General features: G+C 48.2%; 1 protein-coding gene across 2 annotated transcripts; it reads right to left on the bottom strand.

Annotated features, from left to right (window-relative positions):
• Nucleotides 1–24: 24 nt before the first annotated feature.
• Nucleotides 25–7249, bottom strand: B4GALNT1 (beta-1,4-N-acetyl-galactosaminyltransferase 1). 2 transcript variants are annotated; one of them, XM_056117546.1, is made up of 11 exons: nucleotides 7060–7249; nucleotides 6211–6429; nucleotides 5586–5750; nucleotides 5379–5485; nucleotides 4853–4893; nucleotides 4535–4715; nucleotides 2765–2863; nucleotides 2480–2670; nucleotides 1726–1866; nucleotides 1335–1575; nucleotides 25–758 (listed from the first exon to the last, which is right to left on the bottom strand). In XM_056117546.1, exons 2-11 carry the CDS (start codon nucleotides 6426–6428, stop codon nucleotides 541–543), a joined length of 1602 nt encoding a protein of 533 aa, XP_055973521.1. In that variant the 5' UTR covers nucleotide 6429; nucleotides 7060–7249; the 3' UTR covers nucleotides 25–540. The 2 variants fall into 2 exon arrangements, with proteins under 2 accessions (XP_055973521.1, XP_055973522.1); XM_056117547.1 differs by lacking the exon at nucleotides 7060–7249 and adding an exon at nucleotides 6895–7041.
• Between the last annotated feature and the right edge of the window lie 19128 nt (nucleotides 7250–26377).

A 26377-nucleotide genomic window follows, 5' to 3' on the forward strand; every position in this document is an offset into this window, starting at 1 on the left:
TGCCGCAGCACTGCAGAGACACACTGAAAATGGCTTTCACCTGTGTTCACCAGCCCCCACTCCAGCTCACGAACCCCCAGTTCTCTCCATGGGGTCGGGGCTGGAGCCGGTGCACAGAGTCCTGGATCCAGACATGGGGCACAGCCCGGGAAACACATGTTGGGGGCTTCCACCCCCTCAGTTCCAAGGAGTCAAGAGGAGAATGTTTCCACTTTAGGTTCTTAGAGTCCCCTGGGGCTCTTTGGCACTTGGAAAGTGACCCCCAACTTCCTGCCCCATGAGAAAGGGGTTGGGGGGAGAACTTGGCACTGGCTGTGGGCGTTATGGCTCTGTCCTGCCTCTGGCACTCGCATGAAAAGGAGTGTCGCCAGGACAAGCCCCTCTTTGGGAGCTGAAGGGGATGGGGGTGGGGGTGGGGGTCCTCAGGGCTTGGGGCCAGTCACTTGAGTGTTCACCAGGTGGGTTTGCTAGAAAGTCCTGTCAGGGACAAAGAGCAGGCCCAGCCTGATATTTGCAAGGCTCGGAGAGTTCCTCGGTGGGTCACTCGTCAGTCATGCACTGCAGCCGGTGCTTGAAGAAGAGCAGGCGGTGTTTGGCTACCTGGCTTTCGTCCAGTGATCCCGGGTACCGGTACCGGAAGTAAGTATCGGCCGCTGCATCCTTGGAGGCCCAAGGCAGCTTCACCTTGGAGGCATGATCCACAACCACGTCCGAGCAGGATCCCACCCGGAGGGAACCAAGTCCGTCCAGAAAGAACTCTAGGGGCGGAGAGGAGAATGGACCGTCAGGGTCACAAGGGCGCAGGAGCAGCCTCAGGAAGGACCGCGAGCCGGGCTGTAGACGGTGCACGCGCAGACTCCATGCTGAAAGACCTTGGACGTGGTCCTTAGACCAAGAGTCTTAGTTTGACTCCTGTATCTAACAGAATCAGCATATTTACCTCGAAAATGGATCCCAGCCCCTGCGCACCAGAGGTTCAGTAAATGCGCGTGGGCTGCTCCAAGTGCTGTCTGCAACAGGGGAGCTTGAGAGGGGCGGGGCCTGCGTGGCCAGGACAGGGCCTGGGAAGTTCGAGGAGGATGCAGGGACTATGTTGAGGGTGAAGTTAAATGGTGTGTGGGGCAGAGAGCGTGGGACCTATCTCTCGCCCGAGCCGGAGAGCTTGGTAAATCTTGGACAGAACCGCCCAGGGGCCGTGGGTGGCCGCCTTGGGCTCGGCGTGATGGGCGGGCAGGAGGATGCGGCGCCCACCCCCGGCGGGCGCCTTGCAGCAGGAGTCTGGCCCCGCACGGACGCGCGTGTTCCCTGGGCTGCCGGGAGGGGGGGCTACTCACCCAGGTGCGCGACTCGGCGGAAGCGCGGGTCGAAGCCGACCTCCCGCACCTTGTCGGTGCGCGCCAGGAAGAAGTTGACCACGCCGTCGGTGACCACGCAGTCGGGAAAGCCAACGAGCTCGTGGTGGTAGCCGCGCTTCTGCCGAAAGCAGTTCCCTCGGCCCGGCGCGCCGGCCTCGACGCTCAGCAGCTGCCGATAAGTCGTGGCGAAGCCCGAGATCTCGCGCACCGCGCCCCCGACCTGCGCCGAGCCAGAGGATGGATGGTCCAGGAGGGCGGCCCCTCTCCCCAGCCCGGGCCTCCGCCCTCCCGACGGTCCCTCCAGCCCGGGCCTGGCCGCCCTCGGTCTGGTCTCCTCCCCCAACCCGTCACGCCGCGGCCGCCCCCCTACCAGGTCCAGGGGCGTCCGCTCCAGCACGTCCACGAGCTTTTCCAGGCGCGTGCGCGCCGTGAAAATGAAGTCGTCGTCCACCCACAGCACGTACTTGGTGGCCACCTGGGACACGGCCAGGTTCCGGCCTGCGAACCAGCCCTGGGGGAGGGTACGCACAGTTGCGGGGCTGGGCAGTAGAGAAAGCCCCTGCCTCCTTTGCTCTCTTGGCCCGCCTCCTTCCAGCCTGCCGGAACCGCTCCTCAGACTTCCCTATGCTTATGAATGGCCGGGAGCTAGGTGGTGGTTGTGTTTTGGTTTGGGGAGCACCCGACAGTGCTCAGGGCTTACTTCTGGCTTTGTGCTCAGGAATCACCCCTGGCGGGCTCGGGGGACCATCCCATCCCCTAGGAATTCCTGGGAACCAACCCCAGATTGGCCGCGTAGAAGGCATCACATTACCACCCCTTGTAAAAAAATAATTTTGAGTCCCTGTTGATGTGTGTGTGTGAGATGGTGTGATGGAATGCGTTTTGTTCACGTGTGCATCCATTCCGTAGGGATTAGCTTTTAGCGCCCACTAGGTGCTAAGCACCTTGAAAGAATGCAGGCGCGTTAGACAGACTTGAGTCGGCTGCCGACTATCCCAGGAACCCCCGGTGAAGCAGGCGCCGATTAATTCTGAGGCGCGGAATCCTGGGGTCCTCACTGCGCCGAGGAGACGGAGCGCGCGCCCCCTCCCGGAGCCCGCGGTGTCCCTGCTGCGCGCGCGCACCTTGCCGAAAGGCATGAGATAGTGCTCGATGTAAGGGCCGCTGATGCTCTCAGGCTTGTCGCTGTCGTCGGCGATGATCACAGTGACCGTCGGGTAAAAACGGCGGATACTGTTGATGAGTGCTCGGAGCCGATTATAGCGAAGAAAGGTCTTAGTGGCGATGGTGACCAGAGCGCTGATGTTGTAGGAGGCTGAGAGCAAGACGGGTGCGACCCCGAGAGTGGGGTGTGGGGAACAGGAAGGAGCCCACACTGTCCCGTGGGGCTCGCGGCCCACCGGCCTTACCTCCCTCCAGGAGAGACCCAGGTGGATAGATTCGAGGGTTGGGAGGGTGTCGTATGCGGATGGTGAAGACGGCCTCATGTCCCTCGGTGGAGAATCGAACTGGGAAGGAAGGACATGGCAAGCTGCTGTAAAGGCTGGGACATACTTCTCTTCTCAGTAAATCAGTATTTAACTGCTTCCTTCGCTTGCCTGAGGATTATTAGAGTTTTATCCCCATGGACTTTCCATTCTTTCCTGGGGGTTGGGCCACCAACTGACAGTGCTCAGGGTCTACTCCTAAGCTCTGTACTTAGGGGCTGCTCCTGGAGGTACTCAAATCACTGTGCGGTGCCAGGGCCCCCAATTTTGGCCTGCAGGGGGCACACCCAAAGCTCAAGTTTCTCTCTGGCCAGCTCCGACCCCCCCCTAAACAAAGGCTCCTCTCTTCCTCCCTGGCCCTGCCTGCCCAGCTGAAATGCTCATTGTGTGGCCGGGCAGCTCTGCCCGGTGCCCCGTTGTCTCCCACACCCTCTCTGCCCGCTCCAGTCTTTCTGGATTTTTTACCACCGCTTAATTATCCAGAAGAATGAAAATTGGGGGGAGGGGCTTCTTACCTAGGATTAGCATGATTGCAAGAAATAACTTTTCCACTAGAGAAAAAAAAAACAGCGATAGCACAACGGTAGGGCGTTTGCCTTGCACGCAGCCAACATGGCTGACCCGAGTTCGATTCCTTCGCCCCTCTCGGAGAGCCCGGCAAGCTACCGAGAGTATCTCGCCTGCACGGCAGAGCCTGGCAAGCTCCCTGTGACGTATTCGATATGCCAAACACAGTAACAACAAAGTCTCCAATGGAGACGTTACTGGGCCCGCTCGAGCAAATCGATGATCAATGGGAGGGCCTTACTTTACTTACTTTACTTTTTTTTTTTGCTTTTTGGGTCACAGCCAGCAATGCTCAGGGGTTGCTCCTGGCTCTGCACTCAGGAATTACTCCTGGTGGTGCTTAGGGGACCATATGGGATGCTGGGAATTGAACCCGGGTCAGCCATGTGCTATTGCTCCAGCCCCCTAAAATTTAAACTTTTAAAAGTGAGTTTCTGTTCAGAAAAAGTAAAGGCGCAGAGAAGCTAGACAACTTGCCAATATTTGCAAAGATATTAAGCAAATGGACTGAGAGATACCTAATAAGCCTGACAACAACCTGTGTAAATGAGCAATTTCATATACTGGTAAGTATTGAAGAGAGAACTAGATGAGTCATGTGACAGTGAAGACGAGACAATTGAGCTGAAATGCAAATGTCAAAGAATCGGCCACGGTGGAAACCTGGGAAGAGCATTCCAGGCAGAGGGAACAGCAGTGCAGCGCGCCAGGAACGGGGCAGGCCAGCTCTGGAGAGGAGCAAGGCTACCCCTACCCGCTGCCCGGGGCTAGAGGGAAACATGGGAGCTCAAGAAGGCGAAGTCCTTCGCCCTCTCCTAAGGTATGGCCGCGAACAGACTCGGAATATCCTGGTTTCTGGGGCAGGTCACTACCCAGGGCCCCCAATTTTGGCCTGCAGGGGGCACACCCAAAGCTCAAGTTTCTCTCTGGCCAGCTCCAGCCCCCCCCTAAACAAAGGCTCCTCTCTTCCTCCCTGGCCCTGCCTGCCCAGCTGAAATGCTCATTGTGTGGCCGGGCAGCTCTGCCCGGTGCCCCGTTGTCTCCCACACCCTCTCTGCCCGCTCCAGTCTTTCTGGGTTCTCTCGGCTTGCTCGGCCTGGCGTCACTCCTTCCCAGACTGCGCACCTGTGTCCGCTGTGTCGGCCTGGTAGTTTTGGCTGCTATAGATGACCAGTTGCAGCTGCCGATTGAGTTGGTCCAGGCCTGAGCTGCTAAGGGTGAGATCAGGCAGCCCCTCACCAGCGAGTGTCACTCCAGCCACTTCCCCTGCCACATCCCAGGTGCCCAAGGAGGCAGACAGGTTCACCTGGGGTGCGAGTGGAGAGCACCGTGGGACGGGGCCTACCTGTGCCCCCCAATCCCCCCATCCCTCCCCTGGCTGCCATGTTTCCCTCCCAGCATGCCCGTGCCCATCCACCTCGCCTGCCTCCTCGTACCCCTCACCTGGTATATGTTCTGACCAGAAGGCGCTTGCAGGCTCAGTCCTGGAGGAAGGATGGGGGATTGAAAATTGAAAGCACAGAGGGTTCTGAATTCTCCCGCACTTTCTTGTTCCTTTTTCACAGGCTCAGCACAGAACTTCTCTTTCCTTCCACTTTCTGGGGCCAAGGCAGAACACACGGCCTAACACTACTAGGGTCACTGGCTTTGGACTTTTCCATGACAAAGTGGCAACTCTGTGACTGGCCCTAGATCCATCTGACTTCTTCCCACTCAAACAAGAACAGATTCTTCTCCAAGACTGACTTGGTTTTTTTTTTTTGTTTTGTTTTGTTTTGTTTTTGCAATTGGTCCCTAAAGTCCCTTCTGTCCCCACCTCCCACCTCATGAGCGCCGTGGGCCCTTCAGTACCCCTTTCACCAGAACCCCCCTGGTCCCCATGTCCCATTCTAGTCATCATTGTTCCCCTGCCCTGCCTCAGTCCCCGCCCCTTCCTGCCCGCGCTCCCCCCAGGGTTCCTCCTCCCCACCTGGTACCAAGATGCTCCTGAGGGGCCGCACCTCCACTCCCTGCAGGGGGTACTGGAGGGGGGAGTTGGCAGGGGCTATCAGCAGCTGGTCAGCAGCAGACTGTCTCCTGGCAGTGGAGGAGAGGGAGGACAGGGGAAGAGTTAGGGCGGGTGGTCTCCGGGCTCCAGGCTGCACCTGCAGAGCCCTGCCCTTCTTGTGGTGGGTACCTTTGGAGGAAGGCCTGGAATTCCTGCTCACGGTAGGCAGAAGCAGCGGGCAGCTCTTCGGGGTCAAAGGCCTTGGTCAGGTCCTTGGCGTGAATCTGCCGTTGGAAGGGGAGGGACAGGCCGCCCCCGCTGGGCTCACAAGTGCAGCTGTTCTGGGCCAGCAGCCTGGGGGTGGGGAGCGGGGGGGGGGGGGTGTGAATGTCCACATAGCCTCACCCTGTTGTGCTGTCCCCAACACTGTGCTCCCAACAGTTCCCGGGGCAGGGGCTCTGGGTCCAGAGCTAGGGTTTTGCAGTTGCCTCCCACCATTAACGACCTTCGGTCCTCTTTTTCCCTCGGAATCGGGGCCCAAGAGCCTTCTAGCTCGGAGTGGTGGAGTGGGGAGGGGACCGCATCGCTGATACACGATTCGGGGATGGAAGATTCCCCTCTGTCCCTCTCAGACCCCGAGCCCCTCCTCTACCTCCCACTTCGCACCCCGCATCTCCGCACCTCCGCTAGGAGGACGCCAGCGTCAGAGCTCTGCCTTGGAGGAGACAAAAGCTTCCCACGGCACCCTCCACCCCCAACCAGCGAGCAAGGGAGCGAGCGAGCGCCCCGCCGCCTCCCCCTCCTGGCGACGCACCCCACCGCTCGCTCTTTGATCCGGACCGGGATGTGCGCGTAGCGGGGCTCGGGGTCCAGGTGTGGCAACTCTGGCCTGAGGGGGCCCTGCAGGGGCGCCCACGGCGCAAGAGGGGCGCGGAGGCCCAGCGCGTCCCGGGTGCTGGCGTACAGGAGCCCCAGCGAGGCGCAGGCGAACAGCAGCACCGACACGCACAGGGCCCGGCGGCCCAGCCGCATCCTGGATGGGCAGGAGGGGTGCGGGGTGAGCAGGCGGGCAGGGAAGGCGTGGGCCTGGACCCTCGCCCCGGCGGTTCGGGGAGCTCGGGCCAGGCCCCCACCCCACCCGGGGCGCGTCCACAACTGGAGCGCCGGGACCCGCGCGGCCAGTGCCCCTCGCGCCCGCGCTCCTGCGGGCCCCCCTGCTGGCTCCCCGGGCCCCGGGTCCCCCGGCCTCCTTTCTTCTCGGGCTTTCTTCTGCGTCTCGCTTTCCTTTCACGCACAGCGGCCTGGCATCTCGAGGCCGGAGACCCTTGGCCGCGGTGCTGCCCACGCTGCCGCGGAGCCGCACCACGCAGCCTGGCTTCATCAGCGCCGCGACCGGCGCGTCCCCCGGCCCGCGCCCACCTCCCGTCGCCCCCCGTCCCCACTCCCACCACCTGGACCCCCCGGGGGGCGGGGAGCGGCCTCCCGAGCGGCCCCACACCTTGCCTGTCATGAAAAACTGCAGAATCACGTCCGCACTAGCGGATGCCCCCGGCGGAGGTGACCCAGAGAGTGGCCCCGAGGAGCCGCGCGGTGGCACCGGCTGGACCAGCGCGCGCCTCCTCCGGCCCCCAGCCCCGGCCCCGCGTCCCGCCCCGCCACCGACCTGTCTACCGCGCTGGGGCCGCCGCAAGATTTCCGGCCCGGCTGCTCCAGGCTCTCAGCCTCGGCCTGGGGGTCCTCATGGGGCTGGAGGCGGCCTGATGGGGGAGCCCCGCGCGAGGCACAGCGCGACCTCTCCCGCCTCGGGACTCGCGAGCCTCGTAGACCACCGGCGCGCGGGGGTGGTCCGGACGCGGCCGGCCGAGGTGCCGGACAGGCAGTGCAAAAGCCGCTGGCCCGGACGAAGCACGCCGGGGCTTCCGGGCACCCAGTCCCGTTGGCCGGCCCGGAGGACTCAGGGGGCCGCGGGGCTCTGCATCTCCGGGCGCGGTGCGGCGGGGCTCGGGCTGCTCGCGGGCTGTGCGAGCGCCCCGGCGCCTTCTGGTGGACGCGCAGGAAACTGCGGGGGCGCGTCGCCCCAGTGGGCAGAGCTGCTCCCTACCCCCAAGCGCCCGGCCTCCACACCCTGAACCTCAACCGTCAGGCCCCAGCCCCAGCTCCGGCCACTCTGTTTCCTGTTGGCCTGCAGCTGGGGGCGGGCGTTTCCCGGAACCTCATTGCTAGAAAATTTGCACAGTGGAGGTGAGAAAAAAAGAAGCCCATATCCGATCCAGAAAATGCCGTGTTTTACTAACAGAGACAGATGCACAGACTACCTCCTATCCTCATCCCCCCTCCCTCCGCTCATTCCCACCCCATGATCCAACATTCAAGAGAGAAGTATTTAGAAAATGTTCAGAAAACCAAGGGCTGCCGCCTCTGTCTCTTACTGAAGACTTACTGAGGAGATAATGAATTCCCAAACCGAACAAACTGCGGTTGGATTGGCTGTAGTTCTGCGCGCAGACCATGAACCTGGATCTACATGGCCCTAGCCCTTTGAATTGATCCTTCTCTTCTCCTCTCCTCCCCCACTCCCCTCCCCTCCCCTCCACTCCCGTCCCCTCCCTTCCCCTCCCCTCCCCTCCCCTCCTCTCTTCTCCTCTCCTCTCCTCTCCCCCAACCCCCTTACATCACATCGTTGGTGCTCAGGGCTTACTCTTGCCTCTGTTCTCCAGGATCGTTCCTGGTGGGCTCAGGGGACCATATGTAGTGCCAGGGATAGAACCTGGGTTGCCATGCACACTGCAAGCACCTTACCTGCTGTACTACCACTCTGGTCTTCTCAAGCAGATTTCCTGACACCGCTAAATGTTCCGTACCTCCAGGAAATATGTGTCTAGATTTAATGGGGGGAAACAGATATAAGAAATACAGGATGGGTCTGGCGATATAGGACAGCTGGTAGGGTACTTGCCTTGAACGTGGTTGATCCGGTATGGTTTGACACCTGGCATTGCATATGGTCACCTCCCTCCTAGCCCTTCCAGGGGTGATTTCTGAGTGCAGAACTAGGAGGAAGCCCTGAGTACTGCTGCCTGTGGACACCCCCGCCAAAAAGAAAAGGAGTCAGAGCCAAGGAAATAGCTTAAAATTGTAATCCTCAATTCAATTTTTTTGTTTTGTTTTTGAGCCACACACAATGGTGCTCAGGACATAGTCCTGGCTCTGTGCTCAGGGATCACTCCTAGTGATATTCAGGGAACCATTTGGGGTGATGTGGATCAAAGCTGGGTCAGCCACATGCAAGACAAGCACCCTATTCGCTGTACTATTGCTCCAGCCCACTCAATTCAATTCTTGACACCACATGTCCCCCCCACCCAAATATTTATGACTGTGACCCTTATAAACAAAAACTTTTTAAAAAATAACTCAATGGGCTGGAGCGATAGCACAGCGGGCAGAGCATTTGCCTTGTACATGGCCAACCCAGATTCGATTCCCAGCATCCCATATAGTCCCCCAAGCACTGCCAGGAGTAATTTCTGAGTTCATGAGCCAGGAATAACCCTTGTATCCCCAGGTGTGACCCAAAAAGCAAATAAAGAAACAAACAAACAAACCAATGGGAAAATTTGATACACGGGGTTTCTCTAAATTTTTTTTCTTTTTGAGTCACACCCAGTGATGCTCAGGGATTACTCCTGGCTCTTCACTCAGGAATTACTCCTGGCGGTGCTGGGGGACTATATGGGATGCCGGGGATTAAACCTGGGTTGGCCGCATGCAAGACAAATGCCCTACCCGCTGTGCTATTGCTTCGGCCCCTCTTAAAATTCTTAAAATGTAGCACAGCACTGGAATGACTTGCATTCTCTCTGGCATCACAAATGAATAAATAATAGGAATTTCTTATGATTGGGCACTACCACTTCTTGGCATATATTGAAGAATATGAAAGCACTACTTAGAAAGGCTGTTTGTAACTCTGTATTCATAGCAGTCTTCTTCACAATAGCCAAAACATGGAATCAAACAAATTGCCCTCCTGACGAGTGTTTGCCCAGATAAGAAGGCTGTGGTCTGTCATGCTCCATAGAACATCAGTCAGTTATTTGAAAAAAAAAAGGAAGGTTGACAGAGGACCGAGTCATCTCTACACTATTACCAGGCTTTTATGAAGTGAGAGAATACAGGGAAAAAAGAAGCCGGCAGAGAGATAGTACAGTGGGTAAGTTGCTTGCCTTAAACGCAGCCAATCTGGGTACAATGTTTAATCCCCAACACCTAATATGGTCCTCTAAGCCTCACCAGAAGTGATTCCTGAGCACTGAGCCTGAGCCAGGGGTAATTCCTGAGTACCACTGTCTTATTCAAAAATGGAAAGGAAAAAATAAAAAGAGAAAGTCATGCATTTGGGGACAAAATGGTACTAAAATAATGATCCCAAAGACAATTATTAGTTTTACTTATGCGGGGAATATAACTAAAGAAAACCAGCAAAACCACCAACTAATGTCTAGATTTGGTGAAAACCAGAGGAAAAGGAGAAGTGTGGGCAGGGGGAATGAGTGGGGGTTCTTTTTTTAAAAATTTAAATTTATTTTTATAAAGTCCTTCACAATGTTCGATTACATTTAATATTCAAACTCCAATTCCACCACCATTGCATCTTCCCACCACCATATTTTTAAAAAAATTTTATTGGATCACCGTGAGATAGTTACAAGCTTTTATTTTATTTATTTATTTTTTTATTAGTGAGACATATGAGGTACAGTTGTAGACTTACAAATTTTTGTGCTTGGGTTTCAATTACACAATGATCAAACACCCATCCCTCCACAAGCTTTTATGTTTGGGTTACAATCACACAATGATCAAACACCCATCCCTCCACCAGTGCATATTCCCCACCACCAATATCCTCGGTATACCCCCCTTTTCCCAACCTCCCTCTGCCTTCATGGCAGACAATATTTCCCATTCTCTCTCTCTACTTTTGGGCATTATGGTTTGCAATACATACACTGAAAGGTTATCATATTTGGTCCTTTATCTACTTTCTGCATACATCTCCCATTCCAATCAGTTCCTCAAGTCATAATTTTCTTAGTGATCCCTTCTCTATTTCAGCTGCCTTCTCCCCTTTGCTCAGGCTTCCAGCTATGGAACAATCTATCTGTCCCATGTATCTACTATCCTTAGGTGTCAGCCTCATGTTATGTTGTTTTATATTCCACAAATGAGTGCAATCCTTCTATGTCTGTCCCTCTCTCCCTCTCTTTCTGACTCATTTCACTTAGCATGATACTCTCCATGTCTATCCATTTATAAGCAAAGTTCGTGACTTCATCTCTCCTGACAGCTGCATAGTATTCCATTGTGTAGATGTACCAAAGTTTCTTTAACCAGTCATCTGTTCTAATGCACTTGGATTGTTTCCAGATTTGGGCTATTGTGAACAGTGCTGCAATGAACATATTGGTACAGATATCATTTCTTTTTTTTTTTTTTTTGCTTTTTTGGGTCACACCCGGATATTGCACTCCTGGGTCTGCACTCAGGAATCACTCCTGACGGTGCTCAGGAAACCATATAGGATGCTGGGAATCGAACCTGGGTCGGCCACTTGCAAGGCAAACGCCCTACCCACTGTGCTATCACTCCAGCCCCCCAGATGTCATTTCTACTGTGCATTTTTGCATCCTTGGATATATTCCCAGAAGCCCACCCTCATATTTTGGATGTTTCCTGAATCCCAACCCCTGCCCCAAAGCAGAACTGAAATCATTTTTATTTTGTATTGTTTGTTATGAAAAAACCACTGAAAATGCTCCAGAAAACTTTCCTTAGAGGAGAGTGTGTGAAGATTGTTGTATTTCCCCCAGGGGCCATTAAGCCCTTCTATAAGAGATACTAATATGTTGTTAAGAGCTGAGCCTTGTGTGTGACTGTAGCACTGTCCTCCCATTGTTCATAGATTTGCTCGAGTGGGCATCAGTAACATCTCCATTGTGAGACTTGTTGTTACTGTTTTTGGCATATAGATTACATCACTTGCCAGGCTCTGCTGTGTGGGCAGGATACTCTCAGTAGCTGGAGGGATCAAACCCGGGTCGGCCGTGTGCAAGGCAAATGCTCTACCTGCTGTGCTATCGCTCCAGCCATATATATATATATATATATATATATATATATATATCTGTAAAAATATATTTCTCTCTAATATTAGTGCCCTTCTATTTTTAACCCCATCAAATGTGGTACGCTACTCTTGGAGTATGAATGGTGTGAGGTATGAGATGTCACACGGTCCAGGGGTAGGTTTACTCATGGGCGAGGCTCAGCCTGAGCGTGTGGAGAGTGGCTGGAGCATGGTGGCAGTTCAGTTCTGGAGGTTTTCGGGTGGGGGTGGGTCCCTCGGGTGGGGATGGGCCTCACCCACCCAAGTGGAGGTTCTTTTTGGTGGTGTGATGGCACTGGACTTGTGATAGAATGGCAGGGGGTATGGTATACACATAAAAATATGGAGCGAAACCTATGAAATTCTAGAATATTGTGACTCCATGATAAATCATAAAACTAACAAAAGAAATCATGAAGTCTGGGGTTGGAGAAATAACTAAAAGGGCTGGAGTGTCTGCTTTGCATGCAGGAGATCTAGCTTGATCCCCGGCACCTCATATGGTCCCCGAGTCCTGACAGAGACCCCTGGGCACATAGGTGGGAGTGGGCCCGAGGTCCTGGGCCAGGTCAGTCTCATGCAAGGCAAGTGTCCTACCTGCTGTATAATCACTCTGGCCCCATATTTGCATTTTATGACTTGGTTCCATTTCGATTATTGTTGGCTCCCAAACAAACAGAATCATGATGTTTTATTTGTTCTGTATTTCGTTTTACTTTTATAATGGTGGAGTGGGATTTAAAGTGAAATACTTGTTAAAATTTCCTTTGAGTCAGAGGTTTGGTTTATTCCCTGACATTGTGGGGTGGGGAATAATTGTTTAATTGCTTTTTACAATGGTGTTAGTGTTGTCCTTTTCATTATCCCTGCCAATCCCCTTAGGTTTGTTGGGAGAGTCCAAAGGTTTGTTTTCATTTTGATTGTCGTAGGAACTGAAGTACAGGTACTTGGGTTAGTGAAAGAACTTACTGAAAGTATTATTGGCAGAAAAATGTTCTGCTTTTTTTGGCTTTTGTTTGGCAGGGTTCAGGAAATACTCCTGATTTTGTGCTCGGGTCACTCCTGGTGGTGCTAGGAGACCACGTGGGGCCAGGATTAGACTGGGGTCTCCCTCCTACACAGCCTGTGCTCAGTCTGTTGAGTTCTCTGGGTCCAGATTCATTAAATTTTATTCAGTTTGGCCCTACATAAAGGTTTACTTCTTTCCCTAAAGTTTTTTCTCACATGTTTTTATGTATTTGCATTTTTTTGTTTGTTTTTCGGGCCATATCTGTTGATGTTCAAGGGCTAATTCCTGGCTCTGTGCTCAGCTCCTGGGGGGCTCTGGGGACCATAAAGGAGGCTGAGGATTGAAACTGGGTCAGCCACATGCAAGGCAAGTGTCCTACCTGCTGTTTTATCACTCTGGCCCCATATTTGCATTTTCTGATTTGCAATTTCCTGAGAAAGAGTGTTTATGAACACTTTTTCATATGTACTGTATATCCTCTTGAAGGAAGTGTCTGTTCATGTATTTGCATATTTCTTTTTTGGTTATATCCTTCATTTCCAAAGAACATAGAAGCCAAGGGATAGTTCCTAGTCTTGTCATTTTACTCCCCCTTCAGTCTGTAGTTAATATTTTATGCCATCATTAACATTCCAGTTTCTCCTTTTGTCTAAGTCACCTTCCTCTGAGTTAAGGGAGGGGCAGAAAGAGATCAAACACAGAAGAGATGGAATTCCATACCTTTAAGTTTGAATTCTGACCTAGAAAACTGCAGGGAATATCTTAGACAAACTTTAACAGATTAATTGAGGAAGGTAGGAATTTGACCAATACTCATAAAGCCTGGAAATAGACCTTTGACTGTTTTGTGCTGAGGGAACGCTTCTGGTTTTTTCTTTTTTCTATTTTTTTTTCATACCCGGTAGTGCTCAGGGCTTACTCCTTTACTCCTGGCTCCATACTCAAGGATGACTCCTGCTGGTGCCATGGGGATTGTTTGTGGTGCTGGGAATCTAACCCACGCTGGCCGCATCAACGCAGATGCCTGACCTTCTGTACTACCATCGCCCTGGCTCCTGTCCTTATCTTTTAGAGATAATCATTTTTTTTTATGATGGGGCAGATGTCAATAAGTGGAACTGCTGACTCTCATGAAAAATCTATTTTTTACTTTTCTGAGAACTCTCTATACTATTTTCCTATAGAGGCTGGACCAAACAGCATTCCTACCAAGAGTGAATGAGATTTTCTTTCCCAGTTATCCGCATCAACACGGACTGTTTCCATATTGTTTGATATGGGTCATTCTCACTGGTGGGGAGAGATATTTTATTGTCATTATTTGCGTTTCCCTAACAGTGAAAATAAACAAACATTTTAACTATGTTTGTTGGGAAAAATTTTTAAAAAATGTTTAATTAAATCACTGTGAGATAAATCCTCACAAAGCTATTCATGATTAGATTTCAGATTTCAGTCATAGAGTATTCCAATACACATCCCTCCGCCTTGCACACTTCCCAGCACCAGTGTCCCCAAGTTCCTTTACACGCACAGCCTTTTCTTCTCTCTCTGTCTCTCTGTTGTCTCTCTCTCTCTCTCTCTCTCTCTCTCTCTCTCTCTCTCTTCTCTTTCTTTCTCTCCCTCTTCCTCCACCCCTCCCCTTTTGGGCATTGTGGCTTGCAATACTGAAACTGAAAGGTTATCAAGAATATCCCTTTGCCTACATTTTTTTTGTTTGCTTTTTGGGTCACACCCGGGGATGCACAGGGGTTACTCCTGGTTCGTGCACTTAGGAATTACTCCTGGCGGTGCTTGGGGGCACCATATGGGATGCTGGGAATTGAATCCGGATTGACTGCGTGCAAGGCAAACACCCTACCCGCTGTGCTATAGCTCCAGTTTCCCTATACCTACTTTTAACACTCAGATTCAAGGTCTAATCTTTCATTGTCTAATTCTTCCAAAATTTTTATCCCATTGTTTAAATTTCTTTTGTTGTATAAACCAGAAAAGTCAACACCATTTTTCTGGAGTTCTTAGAAAATCACAAAATATATTTCCCAATTGATAAATTGACTAAGTATGTAAGTAATTGATGTCAATGATAAAATTGAGAATCAAGAGTTCTTACAGGACTAACACTCATGATGCACTGTGATTCCATCTAAAAATGATATAAAACTATATAGCAATGGCATAAATGTATTAGTGATAAAAATGTATCACCATTAAATATGGCTAAAGCTTTACTGTTAAAGAACTAGAAAAATAATACAGGGGTTTAGGCACTTGCCTTGTATGTAGTTGCCCTGATTCATTTCCCAGCATTGTGCAGGGTCCTCTGAGAACTACCAGGAGAGATCTATGAGCACAGAACCAAGAATAAGCCCTGAGCATAGCCAGGTGTGATCGAAAAACAAAAGAAGCTCTACTATTGGAAAGTAAAATACTATAGAAGATATAAGAGATATTAAAACATGGTTTTTGATCTGAATATACAGTTAAATTCTGACTGATGGAATTAAGGGAAATATTCTGGAATCCCAGAATCTATACCTAGCAGTCATAGTCAAAAGAAGGATAGGGGCAAAACTAGAGCTGAGAGGTGAAAACAGGTGATGGAGGAATTAGGAAAATATTGTAGAAGACAGAGGCACCCTGAGGACTGACTGACCCCCATACCTGACATTATAGTAACAACGAGGTACCAGCGGCACGTGGGACATTAGAGAAACAACTCCTGTTTTACTTTTGGAAACAGTGCTCCAAGAGCTAGAGTCTGGCATCCTCCATGAGTAAAAAAATAGTCAGTAAAGGCAAAATAAAGGGGGATGGAGTGATAGTATGGCAGGTAGGGTGTTTGCCATGCATACGGCCAAGCCGGGTTCGATTCCCAACATCTCATATGGTCCCCTGAGCACCGCCAGGAGTGATTCCTGAGTGCAGAGCCAGGAGTCAGCCCTGAACATCGCTGGGTGTGACCCAAAAAGCCAAAAAAAAAAGCAAAATAAAGGAATTATTGCTCATCTCTTTATTTTCTCATTGCTCATTGTCAAGGAAATGGCTAGGGAATTATACTGGGAATAGCTTTGCAGGCAGGAATGGAGCAACAGCATCCAACTCGAGGGCAAACATGGATTGAGGCAGCAGGAGGGACAATGTTTGCCTAAGGTTAGGCCAGATGTGGGTTGGATATCAAAATAGATTTAGAGTTTAACTACAGATTTAGGGAAGTGTCTGCCATTGAAGTAGGATGGGAGTGGGGAGGGAGATGGCTGGAAGCAGGAAAACTGGGCTGGGGACATTGGTGGTGGGAAATGTACAAAGGTGAAGTGATGGGCGTTGGAACACTGTATGCTAAAACCCAATCACGAACAACTTTATAACTGTGTGTCCAATTGGTGAGTCAATTAGAAAAAAAAAGAAAGAAAGTTTTGGTCTATTGGGTCACATTACACTTCGTCTAGAAAGAGTTTGAGCCACGGGAGACAGACTGGTCTGTGAACTAGTGTAACTTGGTGTAAGATCATCTAGAGGTCTCATTCCTAAAATGCAAGATCTGTTGATTTGTTTTGCATCTGTGCAGCCATTTTACTGTTACAAAGATTTCCTATTTCAGATTTGGCTCATACTCTTTCCCAAGAGCTTTTCAGCCTGTGTTTAACCATTGACTAAACGGGTAATTCTTCCTAACCCCACAAAGATCTCTTTTTTAAAAAATCAATATTTTAAAAATTTCTCAATATTTAGTAAATTTTAACAAATATATGCATAAAATAAAGTGACTCACAATTCTGATGCTTAATACCTAAGAATTCAAAGAATTGGTATCACGCTTCATTCATGTTTTAAACCAAGTGTACACAAATTTAAAAGTAAATTGATGTTGTAAATTATTTCTTAGTTGGTGAAACAGTTGCAAATCCAGAGCTCAGTCCTGAGTATCCTTAAGACAATATTCTTTAAAAAATTTATTTTTATAAAGTTGTTCACAATATTTGATTACATTTAATATTTGAACACCAATCCCACCACCATTACACCTTCCCACCACCATATTTTCATCTTGAATTCCAAACCCCAAGCAGAGCTTAAATAATTTCTTTTGTATTGCTTGTTATGAATAATCCTCTAAAAATGAGACAAAAAAGATTTCTTAGGGGAAAGTGTGTGAAGATTGTTGTATTTCACCCAAGAGCCATTAAGAACCTATTATAAGAAATTAGTAACATGTTAAAGGGTTAGCCTTGTGTGCTTATATCTGTATCTATATAAATAGATATCCCCCTAAGATTGGTTAACTTTTACTTTAAACCACATCAAATATGGTGTGCTACTTTTGGTATATTGGCGGTGTAAGGTATGGGATGTCCAGGAATAGAGTCACTCCTTCTCATCCAAGCTACTCTTAGCTAGGAGCATGGCAGTGATTGAGTTCTGGAGGTTTTTGGCTGCTGGGACTGGGTCCTTTGGGGTGGGGAAGGGCCTCACCCATCCTTCCGTATTGTCCCAAATCAAACAGCCTGATGTGGGTCTGGTGGCATGTCTATGGCGTATTGTTTTATGCTCTCTTCCCTGTTGGGAAAGAGTCTTTAAAAATATGTTTGTTGGCTATCTTAATTAAAGAAAATTGTTTAAATGGGACTATCTTGAACTAAGAAACTTCTGTACCTCAAAAGAAACAGTGACCAGAATACAAAGAGAGTTTACAGAATGGGAAAGGATATTCACCCAATACCCATTGGATAAGGAGTTGATATCAAGAATATACAAAGCACTGGTTGAACTCTGAAAGAAGAAAACATTCAACCCCATCAGAAAATGGGGCGATGAAATGCACAGAAACTTTCTCAAAGAAGATATCCAAATGGCCAAAAGGCACATGAAAAAGTGCTCTTCATCACTAATCATCAGGGAGATGCAGATCAAAACAACAATGAGATATAATTTCACACCACAGAGACTGGCACACATCCAAAAGAACAAAAGCAACCGGTGCTGGCGCAGATGTGGGGAGAAAGAACTCCTTCACTGCTGGTGGGAATGCCTACTAAAGGGTGGTTCAGCCCTTTAGGAAAACAGTATGGATGTTTCCCAAAAAATTAGAAATTGTGCTCCTATTTGACCCAGAAATACCACTTCTGGAAATGTATCTCAGAGAGACAAAAAAGAATAGTAGAAATGACATCTGCACTTGTATGTTCATTGCTGCATTGTTTACAATAGCCAAAATCTGGAAAATAAAACCAAGTGCCCAAGAACAGATGACTGGTTAAAGAAACTTTGGTACATCTGCACAATGGAATACAATGCAGCTGTTAGAAAAGATGAAGTAATGAAGTTTGCATATAAGTGGATCAACATGTTAAGTGAAATGAATCAGAAAGAGAGGGACAGACATAGAAATATTGCACTCATATGTGGAATATAAAGTAACAGAATGGGAAACTAACACCCAAGGACTTGAAGGCCAGCCACATGTGCTAGGTGAAAAGGAAGCTCAGATAGAGAAGAGAGCACCAAATAAAGGGTGTTGTGAAGACCTCCCAGGGTGGGAGAGACATGCTAAAAGTAGTCTATAGACCAAACATGATTGCCACTCAATGCCTCTCTGGCAAAACACAGTACCCAAAAGAAGAGAGAGAGAACAAGGGGGAATGCCCTGCCACAGCGGCAGGGTGGGACGGGGAGGGGGGTTGGGGGGTGGGAGGGATGCTAGGACCCGTGGTGGGGGAGGATGGGCACTGGTGGAGGGATGGGTACTTGATCATTGTATAACTGAAACCCAAGCACAAAAATTTATAAGTCTATAAATGTACTTCATGGTATTTCACTAATAAAAAAAATGATTAAAAAAAAAAAGAATAGGAGAGATAAGGACCAGGAGGTTTACTCCATGGCTTGGAAGCCAGCCTCACATGCTAAGATTTTTGTTGAGAGTCTGTGTATCTGTGTTTATCAAGGATATTGGTTTTTAATTTTCTTTTTCAGTGATGCTTTTTTGATGTTCAGGTTATGCTGGCCTCTGGTTGAAAAGAGTTAAGTTCTCTTATTGCATCAATCCCGTTATCAACACATAATAGCTATCCTTTTCTCTTTCTGTCTTCTGTAATTTAAAGTCTATTTTGTCTGAAATAAGTATGGTCTCCTAATTTTTTTTTTATTAGTGAAACACCATGAGGTACAGTTGTAGATTTACTATTTTTTGTGCTTGGGTTTCGATTATACAATGATCAGATACCCATCCCTCCACCAGTGCCCATTTTCCACCACCATGGATAATATTCCCCCACCCCCATGCCCCCATCCCCCCGCCTCTGTGGCAGGGCAATCCCCTGTGTTCTCTCTCTCGTTTTGGGTGTTGTGGTCTGCAAAAGAGGCATTGAGTGGCAAACATGTTCAGTCCATAGTCTACTTTCGACATGCATCTCCCCTCCTGGGAGGATCCTCCAAACACCCTTTATGTGGTGCTCCCTTCTCTATCTGAACTGCCCTTTCCCCTAGAATACCCGGCTGGCCTCTAAGTTATGGAGTAATCCTCCTGGTGCTGATCTCAGCTATTCTTGGGTATTAATCTCCTATTTTGTTACTTTATATCCCCCAGATGAATGCAATCTTTCTATGTCTATCTCTCTTTCTGACTCATTTTGCTTAGCATGATACTTTCCATGTTGTACCACTTGTATGTAAATTTCATGACTTCATCTTTTCTAACAGCTACATAGTACTCCATTGTGTAGATGTACCAAAGTTTCTTTAACCAGTCATCTGTTCTTGGGCACTCAGATTTTTTTTCCAGATTCTGGCTATTGTAAAGAGTGCTGCAATGAACGCACAAGTGCAGATGTCACTTCGACTATACATTTTTGCCTCTCTGGGATATATTCCCAGGAGTGGTATTGCTGGGTCAAATGGGAGCTCAATTTCTAATTTTTTGAGCATCATCCATACTGTTTTCCAGGGGCTGAACCAGTCGACATTCCCACCAACAGTGAAGGAGTGTCCCTTTCTCGCCACATCCACGCCAGCATCGGTTGCTTTTGTTCTTTTGAATTTGGGCCAGTCTCTGAGGTGTGAGATGGTATTTCATTGTGGTTTTGATCTGCGTCTCCCTAATGATTAATGATGTAGAGCATTTTCTCATGTGCTTTTTTGCCATTCGGATTTCTTCTTTGAGAAAGTTTCTGTTCATTTCATTGCCCCATTTTTGAATGGGGTTGGATGTTTTCTTCTTGTGGATTTTAACCAGTATTTTGTATATCCTGGATATCAACCCCTTGTCAGATGTGTATTCAGCGAATATCCTTTCCCATTCTGTAGACTGTCTTTGTATTTTGGTCACCTAATTTTTTTACGTGGTCATTTGCCTTTTTGTTTGTTTTCTAGCTCTTTGAAAGTTAAAGTTTGTCTATTGAAAGCAGCAGAAGCTTGGATTTTATTTCTTGATCCATCAAGACACTCTGTGCATTTTGAACAGGTTTCAATCCACTGACATTTAATAAAATATGTAAGGGAAGTTGTTGCTATTTTCTTTGATAATTTTGTGTTTTTGAACAGTTTGATTTTGTTTTGTTTCTTTGGCTTTCCCTTACTTTCTCTACTTGCACTTTGATATTTCTTATGTATTAATCAGCTTCTATTTGCTACTTCTTGTTAGTTTCTTCTAAGTATCCTGTAGTCTAAAGTTCTAAGCATATACCCTTTGGATTTTGGTTGTGGGGTATCTGGCTGTGTTTGGGGATCACTTCAGACTTGATGCTCAGGAATTGCTCCTAGAAGTGCCCAAAGCACCATGTGATTCTAGCATCCTCACCCATGGCCTCACACATACAGGGCAAGTGCTCTAACATTATGCCATATTCCTGGTCCTTAATTTCCCCCTTTTTTTGGGGGGGCACATTCAGTGGTGCTCAGAGCTCACTCCTGGCTGTGTTCTGGGAACTCTATGGGGTGCCATGGATTGAACCCTATTTGGCTGTGTGCAAGGCAAGCATTCTACCCACTATACTATTTCTCTGGCCCCTTAATTTACTTTTCAAAACTCAAGCAAGCTGGTCTAGGAGCTGGAGAGATAGAACAGAGGATAAGATGTATGCCTTATATACAACCCGTCGAGGTTTGATCTCTGACAGAACATGGTCCCCTGAGTATTGCAGGGTTGGCCTGGAGGCCAAACCACAGGATGGTTTGGGTAATCCCTTGCACCACATTTGTGGCTCTCACATTTAACTCCTGGCCCTGTCATAGGGAGGGTCCTTCTCACTTCTTATCCAAAAAGCAAGTAAATCTTGAATCCATTAATTTTGAGAGAGAGGTTTGGGCCATATCACACAGTGCTAGGGATTATTCCTGCATCTCTGCTCTGGGTTTAATCCTGGTGGTACTCAGGGGATTATATGTGGTATTTAGGATTGAACCAGGGCTGGCCACATGGAAGCCTTACCTGCTGTACTATTTTTCAATCCTTGAGTAAATTTGTGGAGTTATTTGTTTTGGGAAAATAAGATACTTTATTTAAACACTGTGGTTTATAAAGTTGTTCATTATAAGTTGTTATGGACTTTTGATGTTTGAACACCAATCCTATCACCACATTTACCTTCCCTCCACCACGGTCTCCATTTACCAAACCACCCTCCAACTCTGCTCCCTTAGCAGAAAAACAATCATTTATTTTATATTACTTGTTGTAACTAAATGGCGAAACTTGATCACTTGACTTCCCGTTAATCATCGATTTGCTTGAGCCGGCGCCAGTAATGTCTCCATCCATCTCCAAATCTCATTACGTGTCCAGCCCATCTAATTTTTGACGCCTTGGCAAAAGAGACAGCATCCCTGATTTTTGACCATCGATGGAGGTCGAAACTCCAGATTCTTTCTCTCATTTGAGTGAAGTGGGTTACTCCAAGCATAACTCTTTCGATTCCTCTTTGGGAGACCGGAATAGAGTTCTCATCCTGTTTTCGTAGGGCCCAGGTCTCTGAGGCGTATATTAATGCAGGAAGAACAGTGGAATCGAAGAGATGTGCCTGGATCTGGAATTTCTTCGTCCTCTTAGCTATTTCTTCGATGATCTTGAAGGCGTTCCAAGTCGCTCTCATCCTCCTGTGCAACTCAGGTGCCAGGTCATTCGTCATGTTTTTTTTTCCATTTTTTTATGTATGAGTACTACTATTTATTCAGCCACTGATTGGCTGATTGAATTGTGCATGAACTCCACCTATTTTTTTCATTTTTTTATAATTTTATTTATTGAATCGCTGTGAGAGCAGTTACAAAGCCTTTGGGTCTAAGTCTCGGTCATACAATGAAACACCCATACCATCACCAGTGCCCATTCTCCACCCCCAACAACCCCAGTATACCCCCCCATCCCACACCCTTCCCCTCCCCCTACCTGTGGGGCAGATGATTTCCACAGCACTCTCTCTACTTTGATCACATTCAATATTTTGACACCCACCATTATTATTTGAGTTTTTACCCCAACACTAGGATCTGCTGGAGCGATAGCACAGCGGGTAGGGCGTTCGCCTTACAAGCGGCCAACATGGCCGACCCGAGTTCAATTCCTCCAACCCTCCCGGAGAGCCCGGCAAGCTACTGAGAGTATTCGATATGCCAAACACAGTAACAACAAAGTCTCCAATGGAGACGTTACTGGGCCCGCTCAAGCAAATCGACGATCAACGGGAGGGCCTTTACCTTTACCTTTACTGGGATCTTCTGAAAAGGCAACAGTAGACAACTTGTTTTCTATTGCTGGTTATGAATAACATATGATGTCGCATGGCTGCAGTAGTGGCTGCGCGATTTTGAAATTCCGAAATTTTAACACTTAAATCTGGAGGGATTTCTGCCAAAACCTGCTGAGTTCCGAGATTTGCTCCTGAGTCTCTGAGATCATGGCTGTTAAGTAGCTTGATCAGGAACCAGAAAGGCCATTCGTGAGCAATGACTTGGGGTGTCGTTGGGGTGGGGAGGACAGGCCCGGCTGCACCCCCATCCCTTGAGGCCCAAAATGTCTCGTCACTGCGGGCCCAAACCTGACTGTCCAATGGCCTCTGGAGGATGATGGCCACCGAGCCACCAGGGGGAAGCAGGTGGAGAGACAACACCCTTTCCCCCCCAGGGTGGTCCGGTGACAGTAACCTACTGTAGGGTCTGGATGCATTTCTGCCAAAAGCCGCTGGGTTTCGAGATTTGTTTTTGAGTCTCTGGGATCATGGTCATTAAGCAGCTTGATCAGGAGCCAGAGAGGTTGTTCGTGGGTGATGACTTGGGGTCTTGTTGGGGTGGGGAGGACAGGACCGGCTCCACCCCCATTCCATGAGGCCCTGTGTGTCTCGTCACTGTGGGCCCAAACCTGACTGTCCAGTGTCCTCTGAAGGATGGCGGCCACTGGACCATCAGGGGGAACAGGCTAAGGCACAAAATCTATTCCCACCTGGGTTGGTTTAGCACCAGTAACCTACTGCAGGGACTGGACGCACTTCTGCCAAAATCTGCTGGGTTTCGAGATTTGTTTCTGAGTCTCTGGAATCATGGCCATTAAGCAGTTCAACCAGGAACCAGAGAGGCCATGCCTCCAAGTTTATAGCTGAGCCGAAGGTGGTTTGTGGGTGTGTCTCCCACATACCTAACTTTTGGTCGTTTACTTTCCTGGTAAACTTTGCCCCAAGTTTTTGGGGTCTGGCCAAAGGCACAGCAGCAATTTTGGGGTATCTGGAAGTCTGAAGGTGCCATCAGGCTGCTGATGCACTCGCCTCACAGGTACAGATTGACCTGCTGGCGGCACCCCGCCATTCGTCATGTTGACTTCTTGACCTAGGTACACATAACTGTTGCATTAGGAGATGTTCGTTCCGTTGAGAGCGAATGTAATGTCAGGAACGAGACTGTTTCTCATAAACGTTGTCTTTGTGAGATTCAGCTGGAGTCCGACCTTTCCACACTCACGGTTGAAGTCAGCCAGCATTTGTGCCACTTGGCTAATGTTTGGTGTTATTAGAACAATGTCATCAGCAAAGTGGAGGTCAGCAACTGCTGACCATCTACATTCACTCCCATTCCTTCCCATTCCAGTCATTTCATGACGTTCTCGAGGGTGGCACTGAAGAGTTTCTGTGAAATGGTATTACCCTGCCAAACCCCTCTCTTGGCATTGATGATCACGTTTTTGTAGAATGGTGAGATCTTGGTAGTGAATTCGTAATACAACTCATGGAGGATCCTGATGTATTGAGTTTGAACGCCCTGTTTGGCTAGAGCTTTGGTGACCGCTTCAGTCTCAACAGAATCAAAGACCTTCTTTAAATCAATGAACGTTAGACAGAACAGCATCTTGAACTCCCAAGAAACCTCAATGAGCTTGGTTATCATGTGGATATGGTCGATTGTGCAGAATCCTTTGCGGAACCCAGCTTGCTCGCATGGTTGTTCTTCATCTAGTGTTCTGCCAATCCTATTCAGGATGAGTGAACAGCTTGTAGATGACTAAACTAATTATAAAAAAATACTTTGGTAAAAGAAATATGTGAAAATTGTTATATCTCCTATGGGGTCATTAAGTCCTTGTGTAAGGATTTAGTAAGTTTTTGCTAATTTAGCCTTCAGTGTTATTGTTTTTGATTGTTTAATTTAGCTGGTTTCTATGCTACTTTCCCACGTAATTTGGTATGCTTCTACTGGAATTTCAGTATTGATAAATTTGGGGGTGTCACGTGGCTCATAGGTGGCTTCACTTTAGAATCTATGGTCTGGGTCAATGAGTTGAAAAGACCCCTGTTCGAGGTTTGGTATTAGGATTAGTCCTGCAGGAAGTATTGTGAAGAAATGGAGTTGAGCCATTGGCACAGCTGCAGCCGTTGTGTGTGTGTGTGGTTACCAGGGTTTGTGCAGGGCTGGGTCTCAGCCTGGCCCCTCTTTGTGGAGTCCTCTCCAGAGCAATCCTTTACCCCATTTTTTTTTTGCTTTTTGGGTCACACCCAGCGATGCACAGGGGTTACTCCTGGCTCTGCACTCAGGAGTTACTCCTGGAAGAGCTGGGGGGACCATATGGGATGCTGGGACTCGAAACCAGGTCGGCCGTATGCAAGGCAAATTCCCTACCCTTTGTGCTATTTCTCCAGCCCCAATACCTTGCCTTTTAAAGACTGTTTAAGTTCCTTTCTCGCAGAGCTGGTTTAGAGGCTATGAATGTCTTTAGCTGTTGTTTGTTTGTAAACTTTTTAAAAGTTTAAATTATTCCTTCAACTATGAATGATAACCTAGCAAGACAGAGGATTCTTGGTTGGAGGGTTTTTCCACCCCCCATTCCCACTTTGGGCTAGAGCAATAGCACAGCGGTAGGGCGTTTGCCTTGCATGCAGCCAACATGGCCGACCCGAGTTCGATTCCTCCGCCCCTCTCGGAGAGCCCGGCAAGCTACCGAGAGTATCTCGCCCACACGGCAGAGCTTGGCAAGCTACCCGTGATGTATTCGATATGCCAGACACAGTAACAACAAAGTCTCCAATGGAGACGTTACTGGACCCGCTCGAGCAAATCGATGAACAACGGGAGGACCGTGACTGTGATTCCCACTTTGGATATATTTGTTTCTCTTCTTGTTCATCGAATTTCATTGGAGAAATCTGATTTGATTCTTACAGGGATTCCTCTATATATGTGTTTTTGCCTCTCTCTAGTTCTTTTACGAGTCAGTCTCTTGCTTTGATTCTTGACATTTTGACTGCAGTGTATCCTAGTGCTGTTTTTTTTGTTGTTGTTTTGTTTGGAGCTATTTGTGCTTCTTCAATAAGAGTACATTTATCCCTCCCTAAATTAGAGAAGTTCTCAGTTATTACTTATTCACCAGTTTTTGTTCCCCTCTCTATTTTTCCTTCCATCTGGAATCTCTATTATGTGAATATTAGGGATATAGGTTGGGTTAATATATACAAATTAATAAATATGATATATCCTATTAACTAAAGGAAAATAAGAATCATTTTTTCCTATTAATTATTTCTAATTCAGAGAAAGCTTTAGGCAATCTATTAATGATAAAAAAAACTCTCAACAAGGGGCCAGAGTGATAGTACAGTGGGAAGGGCGTTTGCCTTGCACGCAGTCGACCCAGGTTTCAATTCCTGGCACCCCATATGGTCCCCCAAGCACTGCCAGGAGTAATTCCTGAGTGCAGAGCCAGGAGTAACCCTTAGCATCGCTGGATTTGACCCCAAAAGAAAAAAAAGCCTCAATAAAATAAGGATAGAAATAATATATTACAGCCTTTTATAACAAGTCTGTAATCAAATTATATTCAATGGTGAAAAACTGAAAACCTTGTCATTGAGATTGGGCACAGGCGAAGATGTTCACTTTTCTCACTATTATTCAATAGAGTTTTGAAAGTCCTTGACACAGCATTTAGGCAAGAAAAAAGAAATAGAATCCATCCAAATTGGAAATGAGGGGCTGGAGAGATAGCACAGCAGGTAGGGCATTTGCCTTGCACGCGGCAGACCCAGGTTTGATTCCCAGCATCCCATATGGTCCCCTGAGCACCGCCAGGAGTACCTCCTGAGTGCAGAGCCAGGAGTAACCCCTGTGCATCGCCAGTGTGACCCAAAAAGCAAAAAAAAAAAAAACCCCAGCAAATTGGAAACAAAGATGATATGATACTATATGATGATACGAAACTATCACTCTTTGTAGATGATATGATACTATGCATAGAAGATTCCACTAAAAAAATCTTAAATGCAATAAATCGATAGAACAGCCTAAAAAATCAATATACAAAATTTGGTAGTGTTTCTATAAGGACTGGAG

Source organism: Sorex fumeus, unplaced genomic scaffold (assembly GCF_029834395.1).
Source record: "Sorex fumeus unplaced genomic scaffold, SorFum_2.1 ptg000035l, whole genome shotgun sequence".
NCBI classification, from domain to species: Eukaryota; Metazoa; Chordata; class Mammalia; order Eulipotyphla; family Soricidae; genus Sorex; species Sorex fumeus.